Source organism: Palaemon carinicauda, chromosome 1, assembly GCF_036898095.1.
Source record: "Palaemon carinicauda isolate YSFRI2023 chromosome 1, ASM3689809v2, whole genome shotgun sequence".
In the NCBI taxonomy this organism is placed as follows: Eukaryota; Metazoa; Arthropoda; class Malacostraca; order Decapoda; family Palaemonidae; genus Palaemon; species Palaemon carinicauda.
The window spans coordinates 101,697,977-101,719,125 of NC_090725.1; the positions used below are offsets into that span (position 1 = coordinate 101,697,977).

General features: G+C 45.5%; 1 protein-coding gene across 1 annotated transcript in view; it reads left to right on the forward strand.

The window, feature by feature from the left end:
* The window catches only part of LOC137651776 (uncharacterized), a 167,526-nt gene that overhangs the window by 9,949 nt on the left and 136,428 nt on the right, over window positions 1-21,149 (forward strand). The window contains exon 2 of the mRNA XM_068385030.1: window positions 11,716-11,758. Within this exon, the coding sequence (XP_068241131.1) occupies window positions 11,716-11,758 (43 nt within the window). The remainder of the gene's footprint in view (window positions 1-11,715; window positions 11,759-21,149) is intronic.

The following is a 21,149-nucleotide window of genomic DNA, read 5'->3' on the forward strand; positions in this document are numbered from 1 at the left end:
TTGGGCTCAAGCCATGTCGTGCTGATGGAAGTTCCTTCATTAGTAGCTTCCTAGGTTATATGTGACTACAGTGATATATCCCAGAGAATTTACCGAAGGTACCCAGAATTCTAACTCCTGGAGCGAATATCCCTTAAAATTCTAAGAAGGGATATCGCGTAAGGACGTAATGGCACACCTCATAGCAATCTGCACCCCAGATAGAGTTTACGTTCGAGGAGGTGTGGCAAAAATAAAAGGGGGGCCCTTCAAGGGCCATCCCCATTCCCTACTACTATCGATAGTACAACAGCGCCATCCCTACGATAGTGGCCATTCCTTTATTTGTAGCGATTTCGCTCTGTGGTATTTTCCAGTGATTGGAATTATTTCGATTGGTTAAAGGATTATTATTATGCTTTCTTCATCTTCTTCCGCCTTTGGAAAGTTGAGTATCGGGTCTTTACTTTGAATATGTTTTAGCTCTTCTTTCTCAAGGATATTGAGTATTTATTGTGTTTTTAGAGCTAGGTCATTTACTGGAGGCGCCATGGGCGCTGTCGTTCTTTGGCATGCGTTATTTAGTTAGCAGAACGACTTCCAGTTTTTAAATAGCCTTATTTAATTCTCGTAATTAATTAGCTATTTAGGCATATTCTTGTGAAGATGTGATTATATGCATAATTATTTCATTTTTCCTCTGTCGATCGTATAGTTAGAGTTTCGGTGATGTAGGTAACCGAGAACTCATCTAGCTTAGTTAGCCTAACCTAGACACTGTCTATATGTTCGACATTCCCCGATTACCTTAGTGTTTTGTTTTCATTCCATTGGAGACTGATACCTCCTGTAATGTTATGAAACTTCTCACGTCTCTTTGGAGACTTAAAGGTAATCCCTTTCCCTCTGAGTGTACAGTGAACCCTCGTTTATCGCGGTAGATAGGTTCCAGACGCGGCCGCGATAGGTGAAAATCCGCGAAGTAGTGACACCATATTTACCTATTTATTCAACATGTATATTCAGACTTTTAAAACCTTCCCTTGTACGTAGTACTGTTAACAAACTACCCTTTAATGTACAGAACACTTAATGCATGTACTACAGTACCCTAAACTAAAACAGGCACAAATATTAAAGGCGATTTTATATCATGCGTTTCCTAAACACGCTAAAAAGCACGATAAAAAATGGCAACCAATGTTTTGTTTACATTTATCTCTGATCATAATGAAGAAACAAACTGGAGGTAGAGCTTTGCTTATTACCCAGACATATTTCCCATATTTTTCCCTTAGAACTACATCACATCTTCCTACTTTAGATATATATATATATATATATATATATATATATGTGTGTGTGTGTGTGTGTGTGTGTGTGTGTATATATATATATATATATATATATATATATGTATACACATATACATACCTACATATATACATACATACATATATACATAAATACATGCATACATATATATATATATATATATATTACTGTATATATATGGGTTATGGAAAAAATCCGCGAAGTGGTGAATCCGCGATGGTCGAACCGCGAAGTAGCGAGGGTTCACTGTAGTCCCAGACTACAACCCTTATGGCCGTGCCTGAATATTATTCAGACATGGTTGACCTGGGTTTGGTTTCTGCCTATCCCCTTAACCTTTAGTTGTGGATATACCAGCAGGTTTTGGGATTTGGTCAGAATCTCAGAGTATTTAGTCTTTTGTCGTTGACCTTCCGACAGGGTGAGTTGGTTGTGGGATACCTTTACTCCCCTGCCGACAAGGTTACCGACAATGGAGGTTAGTCCTCCATAGTCGCTTTGGTTATGGTAGTATACCATTTTCTCCTTGCGACTAAAAGACTAGTCCTGTGCCACAGTTCCCTGGGCTGAAAGTAATTCCCTTTTAGCCTAGGATAACGTGGCACTGGAATCCTGTTTCTCTTTGTGGGAGAAGGCGCAGTGTCACCCCCTCTCCTTGACTGTGTCGGCAGTCTCTGGGTTGGAGAATTGAGTCTCTCCTAGCACCCGGATTCTGTCGATACCATACAGAAACAGAGTTCCTTTTATAGGTGCTAGGACTGTCAAGTTTGACAGTTCCTTTCACAATTGTTACAGGACTCTTTTCCCCTTCCCCTCTCCCCTTTTTAATGGTTTATCCATTGTCTTTTAGGCTGACATCCTGCATCCTTTCCTTAACGGTAGAGTGCTGGATGCAGCCAGACTACCTCTCTCATCCTGGTTGACGGCAGGGCATACTGCCGCCTGCCGGCCTGGCCGACAACCAAGATGGCTGCTGAGCTGCCGACATTGCCGGCGGCTGCCGACGTTGTCGGCGACTGCCGACGTTGCTGGCGGTTGTCGGCATGATAGCCTTTTGCTGGCCTGGCCGGCAACCAAGATGGCTGCCGACAGTCATGGATTGTCGGCGATTGCCGACGTTGTCGGCATGATAGCCTTTTGCTGGCCTGGCTGGCAACCAAGATGGCTGCCGACAATCATGGACTGTCACCAGTTGCCGGCCTGGCCGGCAGTGGCGCCCATGATGGCTGTGAGTGGTTAGTCCCTTCTGTCCCCGAGGTTCTCAGTCCTCCCTTGGACTGTAGCTTTAGGTTCTGATGCTTGTATGCTGTCGGCAGGGCCGGCAACGCGGCGCGCCGACTGTACCAGTACTGTCAGCAAGTTGCTGGCAACAGTACTGTAGCTATATAGAAGCCTGAATGTTACATTCTCCACTTCTATTAGAACCTTCTTTTGGAAAAAAGGTAGTCTGTTAGACTTTTCTTCCTTAATTACTGTATATAGTTACAGTAAAGGATAGCCCTTTTTTCCATACTGTCTCTCTCTCTGTCTCGCTAGGTCTGCAAGGTATGCAGACATATCCTAGCTAGACCGGCAACATGCCGGATATACTGCTGTTTAGGTTATACAGATAGCCAGTATATCTCAGTATAGAATATACTGTAGATAGAAAACTACTATATTTCTTATACTAGTGGTTTTTTCCAATATATTTTGGATATCCAATTCGGGCAATTGCTGAGCCTAATCCTATATTGAATGATTATGATTTCTTCAATATCCTGATTAGAAATCAGTTTAGGATTATCCTGCAATATTAAATACTTCAGGCAAGAGTAATACACTCCTATCCCGTAAAGGGTACAGCCCCTTTTTTCTTTGAGTCTCCCTGATCAGGAAACTCTATGATTTGATATAGCAGGAAGACTACAGCAAATGACCCGAGTAGGATGTACATTTATATGTCTTTATTTTCCTGCTCCATCTAGTGCTAGATGGACCCTACTGTCATATGCTGCCGTGTAGGCAGCATAATGATAAGACTGCATTACATAGGTACAGTAGTCGATATGTTGCAATTTAGACTTGCAATTTAGAAACTACAGTACCATGATACAGTAGTATTTCCTAACTTACCTTGGGTATCCTTCAGCGAGTTTTCTGCTGATACCGCTTATATATTGAAGGAATAATTTCTTCAATAGTCTGATTTGAAATCAGTCATCCTGACCCCACAGTATTAACAATTTTGGGATAGTTAATTGATACTTCTCTACCCCTAAGGGTAAATAACCCTTCTACTTGGATTTTTTCACAGAGAAATCTCCATGTAAGTTGATACTGAGGGGAGGTAGCAGCATTTGCTCGTGGAGGTACTGTATACAGGTATGTATCTCCTACTATCCCTTTATAGCTTCTATCCTAAGCTATTCTGTTGTAGATGACATTTACATGTTGATTATTAAAGTAATAATCCATTATATACTCATTTGGTTTTCCTTTCTTTACAGAAGGAACACCAGATATCTTGTACGGCAGTCCGCTGCAGAGCCAAGGGTAAGGACTTTTACGGTCATAATACTTGCAGGTTACATGCCCCCTGCAATATTATTTCCGGATCCCTACATTATTGGAACCCACAGGGTTGCAATATATGTTGGACATTGATGTCTGAAGGTTTTGATAATCCCAAGTCTACAGAGACTAAGGATATAGCGCAGTATAAATTACGTAACTGGGTGAGAGGCTTCCAAAAGATCTCTCCGGGACCTTTCCTACCTAATGATAGGATGCGTAAGCTATTATTTCCAGAGCTAAGTGAGGAAATAGTAGTGCCTCAGGAGTCAACTACGTTCCCTGATGGCGAGAAAACCTTTGGGATCGAGGGTAAGAAGTGCCCTAAGGTAGAAGAGAAATATGTTGTATCGGACTTTCCTCTGCCTCTGCCGGCTAAAGAGCCATCGATGTCAAAATCTTCGTCTTTTACCCCTCTATTGGATAATGTGGTACAATTATGTATCCAACTGAAGAATCAGATAGAGAGCTTTAGTAAACAAAGCAAAAAGCAGGAAGTAAAACACAAGATAGAACCTCGTAAAGCTCCTCTTGTTGCTTCCCACGGGTCAGTTAAACGACCCATGAATCAAGACCTTCCTTCATGCTCCATAACCAATCCCTGGAGGTTTGCGGAGCAGATGTCGATTTCAAATGGCAATCTCTTCATTTCGGAGAAAATAGGTACTGTTCCCTTGGACAAAATCCAATTTTGGCCAAGCTTTGAGGCTTTTCCTAATTGTTGGGTTCGACTGAGGTTCGAACCAAAGACAAGAAAAGGAACGGAACAAAAGGAGGTCATGATTCTTGATCATGATAAGGCACAGACTATCCTTTCAGGTAATCTGAAGAAGGCGGGTTATTCAGAGACGGTGGTTTTCTCACTGAATAACATACACCCTTCCTTTCTTGCTCCTGCTTCACTCTCCTTCCCCTTTATGGGGAAGGCATTTACTTCCGTTACCAAAGCTGTAGAGGCGGGTGAGTCATGTCCCACACTCGATGAGTGCAAGCCTTTGTCACCAGCTTTTCCCGGACAGGAAAAGGATTGGAAGGAAGTCCATTTGACATTTTCAGTAGGAAAATTAGACAAGGATGTCGCAAGTCGACAATTCAATGTACTGTATGTCTCCCTAAATTGTCCGATTTGCTCTTGTTTAATGAACACGAGTCAAAGGAGAGACTGGCGACATCCCTTTCTCTACAAAACTACATAGAGTTGTGTTCAACTTACGAGAACACCCCAGACATGCTCATGGTCTTAGCCAAAATGCATATGGCTACCTTGGTAAAGGACCTTTACGCCTTTGTGAAGGCTAGGAGAGCATGTAGAGAGTTTGTGTTTGCTGCTGCAATGGTGAAACACGAAACAAGGAAGCTAATATCTTCCAACATCTGGGGTAAAGACCTCTTCCCACAAGAGGTCGTTAAGGAAGTAATTAAGAATGCCACCATGGAAAACATAAGTCTTCCCCAAAAATGGGGCATTCCCTCAAAGAGAAAATCTTCCGTGGTTGTGGGTCCCCAACCTAAAAAGAAGATCGAAAATACTGGAAATATCTGGGCTGCTCAACAATATCCCACTATTCCAGTGACCACGACGCTACAGGCAGATGGTCAAAAGTCTAAACCTACTGGCAGTTCGAAGCATAAAGACGCTTCGGCTAGGAGGAACATTCCCTCAGGATCGCAGGACCTTCGATCCTTCGGTCCAGAGCCTATTCAAGATGAGCCGTTGATGGGAAACAGAAATGTCCCTACTATTATCTCCTTACCTCCTCCTACAGTTCAAAACCCTCCTGGAGGAGTATACCTGAGAGCTATAGAGCATACAGGTAGTAAGAAAGCTACAGCTCATCGAGTCCCAGGGAAGGCTATTTTGTGTTCACAAGAAGGACTCAAGAAGTCTCTGAGTCATTCTGAACCTGTCGCTACTCAACAAGTTCATAATAAACTGCAAGTTCTGAATGTTAATCCTTCTGAACATATGGACCTTGTTCCAACTAAGGGTGTTCGTAGTCTTGTCAGACCTGAAAGGTGTCCTCTGGAACCTTCCAGTCAACCACCCCCCTTCCTCCTGCCTAGGATTCATGTCTCGGAGAGTAACATTCATCCTAGAATAGATACGTATCAGACTCACAGTCCTAAGTATCTTCATAGTGATGACCCGGTTCCTGGGACATCACAGATGCAAGATATGCTTCTAGAAGTCTCGACTTTCTCCAGCTCTAGGGTTTCGATGGCTACAAAACCATCGAAGCCCTCAGTCACATCAGCTCTTTTTTCCCTTGGGAAGTTAAAAGGAGCTCGTGAGGTCTGTCAGGAGATTCAGCTAATCGATCAGATTCCCAAAATGCCAACAAGGAAAAGTGCTAAACTTTCCCCAGTTCGCAATAGTGACAGACCTAGTGCAAAGTGCACATCGGAAAGATGCGTTAAGAGCCTGGAGAAAACACGCATCAAACGCTTGAAGAGATAAAAAAAGACTGAGATCGGTCCCTCTTTAATCGCTTCTTTAACAAAAGTTAAAACACGAAAGTCCCAGGACTCTGCTGGTCCTTTCGTGGGCGGGGAAGCACCCTCCACACAGATCAGACTCCCTACGTCTGAGCTGGTACACCGAAGCGATAATATGACGTCACAATCGAACGTCTCGTACAGTCTTAGTGATGTTACCCATCCTTTTCCTAAAGGGATGGCACCTAACAGCAGTTCATTTACATCTGATCCCCGATGTGACGGTGGATACTCTATCACGATCCAAGGCGATAGAGTTGGAATGGTCCATGGACGCAGACATATTCCCTCCCAAATGGGAACAAGTCCCGGAACTGCAGTTCGACCTCTTCATCACGAGCGTCTTCAAGAAACTACCTCGCTAAATAGCCCCATACGAGGATCCTCTAATGGGTCTGATAGACTAGATGAGGCCGGTCCTAGCTCCGATCCTAGGTATATTTCCGAAGGTTCAGAAATTAACTGCCTTCGATTTATCTCAGAGAACCCGAACCCTTCATTTCATGAATTTCTTGCTCTAGCGGTTAGAAAAAGGTTTGGGATCTCAGAAGGCAATATAGAATTCTTAGAAGAATACAAGGCTAAGTCTACTAGAAGACAATATGAGTCTTCCTGGAAGAAGTGGGTGGAGTTTGTTAAATCAAAAGGACCGAAAGAAATTTCTATGAACTTCTGTCTGTCCTTCTTTGTCCATCTTCATAGCCAGGGGTTGGCGGCCAATACGATAAATACGTGCAAATCGGCCTTGACTAGACCTCTCCTATATGCCTTCCAAGTGGATCTGGCAAATGAAATCTTTAACAAGATTCCGAAAGCATATGCTAGACTTAGGCCTGCAGCACCACCAAAGCCCATCTCTTGGTCTTTGGACAAGGTCTTACATTATGCCTCATCGGTGAACAATGAAGATTATTCTCTTAAGGATCTAACCCAAAAGGTTATTTTCCTGTTCGCAATAGCCTCTGGGGCTAGAGTTAGTGAAATAGTGGCTGTATCGAGAGATGAGGGCCACATTCAGTTCACAGATTTAGGAGAACTCAATCTCTTCCCTGATCCATCATTTCTCGCTAAAACGAGCTACCCACTAAGAGGTGGGGTCCCTGGAGAATCTGTCCTCTGAAGGAAGATGTCTCTCTATGTCCTGTAGAGTGTCTAAAGGTCTATCTTCGTAGAACTTCAGACTTCAGGGGAGGTCAGTTCTTTAGAGGAGAAACTTCGGGATCAAATTTATCTCTAAATCAACTAAGGGCGAAGCTCACCTACTTTATTCGTAGAGCAGATCCGGACAGTACTCCCGCAGGTCATGATCCGAGAGAGATTGCTTCATCACTGAACTTCTTTCAGTACATGGACTTTGAGCGTCTTCGTTCATACACTGGATGGAAATCATCCAGAGTGTTTTACAAACACTACGCAAAACAAGTGCATGAACTGAAGCACTTTGTAGTGGCGGCAGGTAGTGTTTTAAAACCTGCCCCCTAATTTTTTGTGATACACTATTTTTGGTTTGGGTCCTCACTTGTCCTCGGACATGTTCTGGATAGGAATCATCCAGGATGTTCTACAAACACTATGCTTTGCTAGTCCATGATCTGAAGCAATATATGGTGACGTCAGGTAACTTATTTACTCTGCCGTTTATTCTACGATGAACAGATAATAAACTGGGACTGTCAATTAAGGGGAGAGGAAGTCATCCTTTTTAAGTATGTCTTCTTTTATTTATGTGTTACCATGGTAGCACTAGCTCTGTTCTAAAATCCCAGGTGTGGAATTATACAGATAGCTCTAGTGCCGGTGTACGAAGTACATAGGGCAGTTAATGGTAACCAGTACAGGTTTTATTGAGAGCGGTTATCTTTTACCTTCTCTTCAATCTAGAGTGGCATTTCTTGACTTCATTCCTTCAAGAAAGAAATACGATTCCTGTACTTGTTTCAGGTATAATCCCATTGTCGGACTACATTCGTTTTGCTAACTATCTCTTGTAGTCATTTATTAGAAATAAATGTCTATTTGAATGGAGTGCGTCCATCTTCGCCAGACAATTGTATCTATACATGCCAGACTTTTTATTGGCTTAGAATGCATCCTTCACATTTTTGTCTGCATCTAAGGTTAGACATAAGAGACACTGATGTCTTTTGGCCAAATATACAACTTGAGACTATTTGTATATTCGGTGTGAACTTAAGTTTGGTCATACTATTTATGTTAACCTTGAAATCCCTTTTCAACTGTCTAGATGACTCTTCCCTGTAGGAGGCAGGAAGCACTAACATTGTTTATGATTAGTGATGATGACATATAACGGTATTGTCACAAGTCTCATATGGTCAGTATGACCATTGAAAAGGTTGATATAAGGTTTAGGTACTGATGGAAAATCCACAGATACATTAATGCTCTGGTATGCTTCCATCAGCACGACATGGCTTGAGCCCAAAAAACGGGTTTTGCTTATGTATTTATATAGATAAGGCTACTGTTATTCATATAAATAAACTGTATTGAAAGTCAAAAAACAAGAATTTACCAGTCACCAGAAATGACCCTTTTTGGCAGGTGTCTAATGAGGTTGGATCTCCGCCAAGTAAACACCTGACCTCAACCCAGGTAGCTGGTATGGGAGTGTCATTGTTCTGTATGCCTCTATATGTATGTTCATACATTTACTTTCCCTATAAAATGTAAAGAAACCTCTCTTAATAAATCAGTCCTCTGAAGAAGTATCACGAAACTAGTCAGGACTTAATTGTATATTTCGTATTTTCATTTTCCCTGTGGTTCTTCTGCATATATATATATATATATATATATATATATATATATATATATATATATATATATATATATATATATATATATATATATACAGTAGAACCTCGGTTTACGAATTTAATTCGTTCCTAATGCGAACTCTTAGACCGAAAAATTCGTATCGCGAAACGAATTTCCCCATAAGAATGTTATAAAATCGAAATAATTAGTTCAACCCATCTACAAAAACCAATTTTCACAAATTTTTCCTTACACATACAGTACTCTACTGTACTCTACACAAAATTATTAAAATATTGCTGTCATTTAATGATGAAAATATGGATATGCATGCACAGTAAACCTGAACTTTACCTTAGAGGAGTGTCGCTGCTGGCTTGATGGAGACGAGAGGAGGGGAAGGAGGAGGAGGGGGTTACTGCTTGGAGGGAGAATCTCCCTCCATGAGAACTTCAGGAACGTTGACTGGAGTTCTCTTGCGAGAATGGCCTTCACTATCACTGGTTTTGCGTTTGCGAGACTCTTGGTCGTTGTCTTTCACAGTTCTTTTCTCCCCCTTCACAAGATATTTTTCAAGAGACACCTGCTTTTGTCTGTTCTTTAAAATTTTATAGAAGTGACCCACCCCATTATCGACTAATAAATTTATTGCACGGTCTGTTTCAGCCTTATTCGGGACATTTTCCTCAAGAAAACTTTTCACGTCTTCCCACTTCTTTAAAAAATCTTTTATCTCACTCGAAGACAGTGATTGTGCAGTGCCTCCCTCCTCGTAAATGGTTCTTGCCTTCTCGCAAATCATGTTCTCATTTACTGAATCTCCTGCGAGCTGCTTCTCATTTAACCACACCATTAATAAATTTTCTACGTCATCAAGAATAGGTGGCCGTTGTTTTGATAACGACGATACACCTTTAGCTACTTTAGCGGCCTTTATTTCTTCTTTTTTCTTTAATATTGTGCATATCGTCGACTGCGAGCGATTGAAAAAACTAGCACTGTCTTTCACACGCATGCCTTGGTCATGCTTCTCGATGATCTCCTTCTTCATCTCGATCGTTATCATCAGCTTCTTCTTACTGCTTTCCTTCTTCGACATCTTAGGAGCCATTGTCTATCACAATAATACAGTACAGTACTGTAATCACAAATGAGTGAAAATAAAACAAATCACAAACCAAGTGTAAAAATCACAAATAAATCGTCCACGAATTCACTAAGTATGTATGCTATCGAGACGGCGGATACTGAGATAATGAACGAGTGAAGGGGGTAATAAAGGGGTTTAGGGGGTGGTAGGTATGCGTGGGAGGAGTCACGTGACTCCATTGTGAGATACTGTCGTTAAGTTATTTCCATGAAAAATGCGATCGGGAAGCGCGGCGTTAACACTTTTCCACAAAAAACGGCGCGTGGGAGGGAAATTTAAATTCGTTAACCGATACAATATTCGTTAACCGAGACGAATTTTTCAGAGAAAGTCCCTTCGTAAACCGAAAAATTCGTAAGCGGAGTCGTTCGTAAACCGAGGTTCTACTGTATATATATATATATATATATATATATATATATATACATGCACACACACACATATATATATATATATATATATATATATATACATATATATATATATATATATATATATATATATATATATACATACATACATACATACATACATACATACATACATACATACATACATTGACAAATTTGGAAATATCTATTTTTCTTAACCATACAATCCTGAAGCTCTTTACACATATTGGCTTGCCATCACATACCACCTAGAAGTCCTGTTTGCAATTGCAAAGTGGCGTGTTGTTGGATGCTGCGCATGTTAGCAGGTTGGAGCTCCTTCCCATCCCCCCCCCCCTAGCTGGCCAGCTGGAGCAGTTTCACCTCGCTTAAAGTTTCACAGCTAATTTCAGTTGTCACTGAAATGTATGTCCATAGTAAAGAGGTTTAGGTTTGTGATAAGGAAACATACAAATTATTTCCTAATTTTTCATATTACCTGAACATTTTTTATTTCTTGTTCTTTAAACAATTTAAGTTTATGATCTATTTTTTTTATATTAAATATGATATATTTTGAGAACTTAACCTATTTTTTTATATCAAATATGATATATTTTGAGAACTTAACATAATGTTTTTTAAAGTTAAGGAAATATTGAACTCAGTGCTGTGCGGTTATTATGCAAAGATTCATCAGGTCTTATAGAAGAACAGAAAAGTACATGAGATGATATTTCTACTTATAGAAGTTTTGGAATGTTTTATAGCACAGTATGTGCATCACATGCTATTTTGTTCATAAGAAAGGTTTCCAATGTGTAGCACTGTATTTTTTAGGCTATATGTAATGCTTTAGTGATTTAACTGCTTTGTACAATATATAGTACTGTACTGTATTGCATTTAAGATTTAATCAATTTATTACCTACAAAAAATATGCACCATGTAGATTTAATAGATAAACTAGCAATAGCTTGATGGTTCATTTTGAAAAAAAAGTAAAGTATTATTTACAATACTGTTTTTCATAATGTTTTATACTTTCAGATATCCTGTGATATTGATGAAGCTTCTCTACACATGAACAAAGGTAAGTGATTTTGATCATATAGGGAATACACATAATTTAAACCTTACGATCTTTTACATAGGAAAAGAAATCAGTACTAGCAGGCATAAGGCTATAAAACTTTTAATGAGGTTTACCTTCTTAACTTTGATTTGTTTCGTAACTGGAATACAAACAAACCCTATTTATAGGGTATTCGCTAGAAGGACTAGCTACTAAAATTTAGCGAGGGTTAACTACCCATTCCGCTAGTTAGCGGGGGATAGGGTCTACCCCCTCTCACTCACACACCTGTGACTGCTCCACTTTGCTTTTGGCCCGGATGGAGAATGGTTGATACCGCTCTTCCTCCTCACCGTTGTTTTGGACTACCATTAATCTATATTTGTTCCAACACAAAATACTTACCGAGAACTACTTTCTTTGGAGTCACTTGTGATCCTCTTTCTCGACCAAGGTTTTTCCCGCCGTTACCCCCCTTACTCCGCTCTACATAGGCTTACCCCCGCCGCCAAGGAATGCGCCCTGAGGGCAGGATTAGGGCAGGTCACTGCTTCTCTGGGTCAGCGTCCCCATTAAGTTCCTTGGTCGTGAGCAGTACACAGCTCACTCTCGTCTCTCTCGATCCTTTGGCGCGTTTGTGTTCCACGTGTTTCCAGCGTGGGGACTTTTGTTTTTGCGTAGTGCGTTATTCGCAAGTGTTACAGTGCGTTCTCCCTGTGTATATCCCCAGTGTACATATAGCTCACTAGTGTTGTGCCATTCGTGTGCGAACGATGGAGCATGTGTGCCGTTGCCCTGGGCCTAGAGCCGGAAAGTCGTGTGGGGCTTTCCTCTCAAAGCCAGAGGTAGATCCTCACTCCCTTTGTTCCACGTGTAGGTGGAAAGTTTGCTCCTCCGCGGACACGTGTCCGGAGTGCGTAAGTTGGGATGATATCCAGTGGGTACGCTACGGTACCAAAAAGAAGAAATCTTCGAAGCGTTCCCCCAGGAAAATTAGTGTTGTTTCTTCGTTACCGTCGGCCAGTGATCGGTCCGACGAAGCCTCGGCTTCTCCGTCTCCTTCGCAGAGGAGAGGGCAAGAAGCCTCTAGTGTTGTAGAAAGTCAAGGCGTTCTTCCCAGGGATTCCAGTGCAAGGGAAGAACCAAGGGCGGGCCCCTCTAGGGCTAACGAAGGGCCTGGTAGTGCTTCGGGTGATTCAGGCCTTGTGGTGGGGGGCCACGCGTCCTCTGAAGACCCCTTATGGGGCAGTGTTGTGGTATCAGAGTCACCTCCGCCCTCGTGGGCCGGTGCGTCGGGCTCTCCCCCGCCAGGGGACAGCCAAACTAGAATTCGCCGCCCGAGTAGCGATGCCTTCGGGTGGAAGCTACCGAAGACGCCAGGGAGGTCACCGCTCAGAATGGACGTGACCCTGGACCCCTGGCCCCCTGGCATGGAAAGATTAGACTCTGTGCCGACGATCTCCATGGCGGTTCACGAGGACTTCCTCCAGCATTCGATCTCGGACACCCGGCGTCGAGGAAAGTCCCCCGCGGATCACGCTAGCAGCCGTTACGCGAGGAACGTGGTGCCGTCGGACTCGTCAGAAGTAGACTCATTCTCCGAGGAAGAAGTCAGGGGGAAACGACGCAGGAGAAGGGAACTGTCCGAGAGCGAACATTCCCACTCTAGGTCAAGGTCGCGGCCTAGCAAGAAGCGCTCCCGCTCCCATTCTCGTAAGTATAGGAGAAATGTCTCTCCCGGGGGCGCCTGGGTCTACGTACCTTCAGGAGAGTCCAAGAGGCTCCATTCACCAGACCCTTGATCCAGCGAACGTGCGTCTAGGCTGCCGCTCTCTACGCACAGCCTAGAACCGCGCGACCTGGCACGCAGGAAAGAGCTCTCGCAGAAGCATAAGTCCTCGAGGCCTCTGGTTCACCCCGCCCAGCGGGGGGAAACGCGCTTCTTTGCATGCAGCCTGACCGAACCAGCCCAGCTGGTGCGGTCATCGAGTAAGAAGGAACGGTTCCCGTTGTCGGGTCAGCCCACCGGGACCGTGACTTCCGCTTCCAGAGCCTTCGGGCAACCGAGGGCCCTCCCTGAGCCGGTGGTACCCACCTTGCAGCGAGATCCACCCTCTTACGGAGCTCACTACAGTTACAGGGCGGCCCCCCTGGACCCAAGGGCTGGACGACCGGTCTGCCGAGCCAGCAACCCGGCGCCCCCATTCCAGGCCGAGGCCTCGGCTGACGGAAGGAGAAGCTCCCCTGTTGGAGGACTCCGCATATAGAAGAGTGGTGGGCCTCATCAGGAGGCACCATGGGATTACAGAACCCTCGGCGCCAAAGGGGGATTCCTGGAGATCAAGCCTCCTGAGAATTAACCATCACGCCACCCTTCCGAAGTCCTCCCTGGCCCTTCCTCTTGCCCCAGACCTAGTACTAGGGCAAGAGTACATAGACAACTTGGTGGCCAGCATTGCGGAAGCCCCCAAGTCCCAGAGTGCCTCGAAACTGCTCCAGGGCCTCAAAGCACAAGGGAAAGTATACATTCCAGAAGGGCGGCGCCCAGGCCCCTGTAGAGTGGACCCGGCCTTGGACATCCTAGGACAAGGCGGCTCAGACGAAAGGGCCTCATCAGCCCCGGTTTCCTTCTCTCCTACGGAAGCCGCCATGATGGAGGAGATGTCGCGGGACCTGGTTAACGTCTCCTCATGGCTGGACTGGTGGGCCTCCACTTTAGTAAACGTGCAAGCCTCCGTCGACCCCGAAGATCCTGAACAGCAGAGCCTCCTGACGGACCTTCTCACCTCCGGGGGGAAAACTCTGAAGTTTCTATCGTTCCAAGCGCTCACCCTGACGGCCAACTGGGTCCTAAGGAAACGAGACACGGTCCTAGCTAAGGTATCGAGGAGGATCCCGGACAGAGAGGCCCGAGCTGTACGTAGCCTACCCTTGTGGGGTGAGTCTCTGTTCCCATTAAAAGAGCTGGAGAACCTGATGGAGAAAGTGTCCAAGAAGAAAGAGGCCAACGTCCCCAGACCTGCGTCGTCTAAAAGGCCGCCATACAGGAGGGCCGCCTCAGATAGCACCGTGACTCCTCAGGCCGCCCCCAACACTTCGAGGAGGGACGCCCCTTCCTCCTCCTGGACAACAACTCCTCAGCCCTCCCGCAGAGGAGCACCAGCTTCTTCCAGCTCCTTCAGGTCGGGTTACTCTGCCTCTAAGAGAGGCGGATCAGGCCGCCCCTCTAGGAGAAGGTAGAGGGAGAGGCCCCCTACTCCCGCCCAAGCCTCGGGTTGGGGGATGCCTCAGACCGCATTGGCAAGCATGGAAGGCACAAGGAGCGGATCCTTGGACGGTGTCCGTCCTGAAGGAAGGTTACAGGCTCCCCTTCATAGTGGAACCACCCCCTCTTATTCCAGCCAGCCAGACAGAATGGTTGGCCCCCAGAGACGCGATGAAAAGGGCCACCCTTCAAGAGGAGATTTCCTCCATGTTAGAGAAGGGGGCCATGGAAGAGGTCCTTCTCCCAGGCCCAGGCTTCTACAGCCGCCTGTTCCTGGTAGAGAAAGCAACGGGGGGGTGGAGACCCGTGATAGACCTGTCGGCCCTCAGCAAGTTCGTCAGGAAGACGGACTTCAAGATGGACACCCCAAAATCCGTCCTGCTGTCCTTGAGGGAGAAAGGTTATATGATGACTGTCGACCTCAAGGACGCATACTTCCAGATCCCTGTCCACCCGTCGAGTCGGAAGTTCCTCCGGGTAAAATGGGGTTCCCAGATCCTGCAGTTCAAGACCCTTTGCTTCGGTCTGTCGACGGCCCCTCAAGTGTTCACGAGGGTCTTCGCGACAGTCTCAGTGTGGGCTCACGAACGAGGTATCGGTCTCATCAGATACCTGGACGACTGGTTGCTCCTTTCCAACTCAAAGGCCCTCTTGGAGGAGCAAGGGAGAAACCTCCTCCAGTTTTGCAGGAATCTGGGAATCGTAATCAATCTGGAAAAGTCGAACTTAACACCATCCAACAGAATGGGATACTTGGGGATGACGTTGAATACCGTGCAGGGGAAGGTTTTCCCCTCGGAAGACAGGATACGGAACCTCAAGCACATCATTCAGCCGTTCCTGTCAGAACATTCCAGGAGGGCGAGAGACTGGCAGAGACTGATAGGTCACCTGGTCTCATTGGAGAAACTGGTTCCCCAAGGGAGGATGAGGCTCAGACCCATTCAAAGGAACCTCAAGAGCCTCTGGTCCCAGACAGACTCGCAGAAGGCGTTAATTCCAGTCCTTCCAGACACGAGAACCTCCCTAAAATGGTGGCACTGCCAGTCGAACTCCCTCAAGGGGAGGCCCCTCGGGTCCAGTCCCCCCGAGTACCTCCTGTTCACAGATGCCTCCAACCAAGGGTGGGGGGCCCACCTTCTGGAAGAGACAGCACGCGGTACCTGGTCGGAGAGCGAAAAGCGTCTACACATCAATGTCCTAGAACTAAGAGCAGTCCAGAAGGCATGTCTTCACTTTGCAAGTCGGCTAAAGGGAAACACCGTGGCGTTAATGTGCGACAACGCCACGGTAGTGGCCTACATAAAGAAGCAAGGGGGCATGAGATCGAAAGAACTGTGCGACCTCGCCATAAGCATCCTACATTGGGCAGACGAGCAGCAAGTGGTGCTGCTAGCAAGGTTCATCCCCGGGAAGAAAAACGTTCTAGCCGACGGCCTCAGCAGAATGGGTCAAATAGTGGGGACAGAGTGGTCTCTACACCCAGAAGTAGCCAGACTCATCATTCAACGCTGGGGCTCCCCGGTGATGGACCTCTTTGCAACAAAGCTCAACGCCCAACTACCGGTCTATTGCTCCCCGGTCCCAGACCAAAAGGCAGCCCTAGAAGACGCCTTCCAGCACAAGCGGGACAACCTGGATGTGTACGCTTTTCCCCCCTTCATGTTGATAAGGCAGGTACTCAACAGAGTAAGGGCCTCCCGAAACCTGAGGATGACTTTGATAGCGCCCTGGTGGCCGGAGAGAGTGGTTCGCGGACCTAAAAGACCTAGCGAGCCAACCGCCTTGGCTTCTGCCCGCCAGGTCAGACCTCCTGCACCAACCGCACTTCTTCAGGCTCCACGACAACCCTCTCTCTCTTCGCCTTCACGCCTGGAGACTATCGAGCGGCTCCTGAAGAAGGAGGGGTACTCCGCCACCACAGCTAAGAGAATGTCCCTATACCTGAGGAGATCCTCTACCGCGGTATGCCAGGCGAAGTGGGCCTCCTTCACGAAGTGGTGCTCGGAGAAACACATTAGACCTCTTAAAGCTTCGGTCCCGGACATAGCTGAGTTTCTGGTGTATCTTAGAGATAAAGTGGGTATGTCAATCCCAGCCATTAAAGGAGTTCGAGCCGCCTTAGGCCAAGTCTTCCTCCTGAAAGGCATCGACCTGGGGACCTCGAGACACATAGCGATGCTGATTAGGAGTTTCGAGCAATCCTGCCCCCCTCAAGCTTGGAGAGTGCCCAGGTGGGACCTAGCCAAGGTCTTGAAGATGCTAAGTCGTCCTCCCTTTGAACCCCTGAAAGATATCGGGGACAAAGACCTCACCCTCAAGACCGTCTTCTTGCTAGCCTTAGCTTCGGCTAAGAGAGTGGGCGAGATCCATGGTCTGTCTTACGAAGTTTCGCACTCCAAAGGGTGGAAGGAAGTGTCCTTCAGGTTCGTGCCCTCCTTTGTGGCGAAGACTCAGAACCCAGCAGTCTGGGACCCGAGGTTTGAAGTTTTAAATAATTAACTTAGCCGGTGAATATATAATAGCTGCTACTCAGCGGCTCGACAGAAAACACACTCAAAAACTCGCGAGCGATCGCTATGAAGGTTGCGGGTGTGACCACCAGCGCCAACTATCGGCCAGATACCACTCTTGCATGTAAACAAACCCTTCAATTCTTCTCTGTCGACCTTGACGACAAGACGTATCATTACTCGCTGTAGAACCTGGAGTTTTCTCAACATATTTGGTGAAGTACTTCATTTTGGTTTGAGCTTTCGCAGTACAGGTGTTTTATCTTCAACTTAAATCTTGAACTCGTTTTTGGATAGATTTAATTTTTGATGACTTTGGATTGTTTTTTGGACTTTCCTTGACTTTTAAATGGCCGACCCTTCCCTTAGTACGGAAGTGTGTTTAGGCTTTTAGCAATTATCTTATCACGTTATAAATTAATTATAGATTTTCCTCTATATATTTTATATCTCACCCGCCTTTATTAGGCCTCTTCGATTAGCTTTCCATTTAGAATAAACATCAAGATAAATTTTAATGATTTGTTTATATGCGACCTTTCCTGAGAGTAGGCGGTCCTAACTTGGAAACCGAAGTTAAACAACGTTGAGCCCTTTCAATCGTAAATAACTTTTACAGAGCTAATGATTTAAAACTTATTAAATGAATATTTTTTAGTAGATATTTTATGAAAGATTTTCTTTGATTAGTCTTCGTACTGTTTCAAAGATGAACTAACGTTTAGTTTATTTATGCTACGCAGTTTGCGCTCTATCGTTACGATAGAGAGAGAGAGAGAGTATCACGGTTTCACTTTGCAGAAAGAGTAAATCGATTCTGACGTTTTGTTCATTCTTCTTTCAAAGCTTAAATGTTTTAAATTCTATTTTAAAGGAACTTTTTAATTGAAAAACCTTTCAGTTTTTTCCTTTGGTCAAATAACCTGTTTTTTATAAGCTAGTGCTCTCTCGCTTTTCTAAGAGAGCTTTACGTTTGCTAGGCGACTGGTTTATCACCAGGAGGAGTTTGGGGGAGACAGCCTTTGCTTTCCCTACTTTTAAGCTGGCTTATAGAGCGAGAGTCTGATATGACACGAGAGAAGTTCTCGGCTTGGGAGTTCCTGCCTCTGCCCAGATAGACTTCTCAAACCTCATAGACTCTCCCTGGCGCCTGGCCATGAGACGCTCCAAGATTTTATGGTCGACTTCAGAGCTATTTTCGAGCGTTTGAAGTTTTGCTGTACAATTATGTCATGCATAAACAAGGCTTTCAGGGATGGCTCCTATGATCTGACAGCCACGTTCTCTGCAGGAACAAGTCCCTCAGGGATGGCTCCAATGATCTGGCAGCCATGTTCACTGCAGGAGTACGTAAGAGGCAAGTGCGCTCAATGTGTTCATTGTCAAGACAAACTTCACGATGAAGTCTACCAGGCTGTCTTGACAGCATTTATGGAAGGCGACTGGATGGTCTCTCTCGACATTCAGGAGGCATACTTCCACATTCCTATACACCCGGATTCCCAACCGTTTCTGAGGTTTGTTTACAGGAATGTGGGGTACCAGTTTCGAGCCCTGTGCTTTGGCCTCAGTCCTGCTCCTCTCGGGTTTACGAGGCTCATGAGGAATGTGGCAAAATCCCTCCATCTTTCGGGGATCCGAGCCTCCCTGTACTTGGACGACTGGCTTCTCAGAGCATCGTCCAGTCTTCGCTGTCTGCAGGATCTACATTGGACGTTGAGTCTGGCCAGGGAGTTGGGACTTTTGGTCAACCTAAAAGTCCCAACTGATCCCATCCCAGATTATTCTATATTTGGGGATGGAGATTCGCAGTCCAGTTTTTTTCGGGCTTTTCCGTCTGCCACCGAATAGAACAAGCCCTGCTCGAAGTCCAACTAATGCTGAAAAGAAAACGTTTGTTCAGTCAGGAGTTGGAACAGTCTCGTAGGGACTCTCTCATCCCTGGAGCAGTTTGTCTCACTAGGGAGACTACAGTTTCTGCCTCTCCGGTTCCATCTAGCCTCTCACTGGAACTAGGACAAGACGTTAGAGACGGTATCATTCCCAGTCTCCGAACCAGTAAAGGCATGCCTGAAATGGTGGGACGGCAATATCAGTCTGAGAGAGGGACTATCCCTAGCAGTCAAGAACCCAAACCACGTGTTGTTCTCAGACGCGTCGGATTTGGGTTGGGGTGCGACCCTGGACGGTCGGGAATGCTCAGGTCTGTGGACCTCAAGTCAGAAGAGCATGCACATCAACGGCAAGGAGCTATTAGCAGTCCACTTGGCCTTGATGATATTCGAAAGCTTCTTCGAAACTAAGTGGTAGAGGTCAACTCAGACAACACCACAACTTTGGCGTACATCTCCAAGCAAGGAGGCACACACTCCTTCACGCTGCTCGAGATCGCAAGGGACCTTCTCTTATGGTCAAGAAATCGAGGCATCTCCCTGTTGACGAGATTCATCCAGGGGGACTTGAACGTCTTGGCAGACTGTCTCAGTCGGAGGGGTCAGGTGATACACACGGAATGGACCCTTCACAAGGACGTGGGCAAGAGTCTTTGGGCTACTTGGGGTCAACCCACCATAGACCTCTTTGCCTCCTCATTGACCAAAAGGTTACCAATCTATTGCTCTCCAGTCCTAGATACAGAAGCAATCCACATAAACGCGTTTCTACTGGATTGGTCTCTTCTGGACTTATATGCATTCTCACCATTCAAGATAGTCAACAAGGTACTGCAGAAGTTCGCCTCTCACGAAGGGACAAGGTTGACGTTGGTTGCTACTTTCTGGCCCGCGAGAGAGTGGTTCACCGAGGTACTTCAATGGCTGGTAGACTTTCCAAGAAGTCTTCCTCTAAGGGTAGATCTGTTACGTCAGCCCCACGTAAAGAATGTCCATCAAAGCCTCCCCGCTCTTCGTCTGACTTCCTTCAGACTATCGAAAGACTCTCAAGAACTCGAGGCTTTTCGAAGGAGGCAGCCAGTGCGATTGCAAGAGCGAGGAGAGCTTCTACCATTAGAGTATACCAGTCGAAGTGGGAAGTCTTTTGAGACTGGTGCAAGTCAGCATCTGTGTCCTCGTCCAGTACCTTTGTAGCCAAAATCGCAGATTTTCTTTTACATCTGAGAAAGGTTCGCTCCCTTTCAGCTCCCACGATTAAGGGCTACAGGAGCATGTTGGCTTCGGTCTTTCGACATAGAGGCTTAGATCTTTCCAACAATAAAGATCTCCAAGATCTCCTTAAGTCTTTCGAGACCTCTAAGGAACGTCGTTTGGCAACTCCTGGATGGAACTTAGACGTGGTCATAAGGTTCCTCATGTCAGACAGGTTTGAGCCATTACATTCAGCCTCCCTGAAGGATCTCACCCTCAAGACACTTTTCCTAGTGTGCTTGGCTTCGGCTAAAAGGGTCAGTGAACTTCATGCCTTCAGTAAGAACATCGGTTTTTTCTACAGAAAAAGCCACTTGTTCACTTCAACTTGGTTTCCTGGCCAAAAAAAAAATGAACTGCCTTCTCGTCCTTGGCCTAAATCTTTTGATATTCCTTGCTTATCAGAGATCGTAGGCAACGAACTGGAAAGAGTATTATGTCCTGTTAGAGTTCTTAAGTTCTATTTAGTTCTAAGTCATTACGAGATA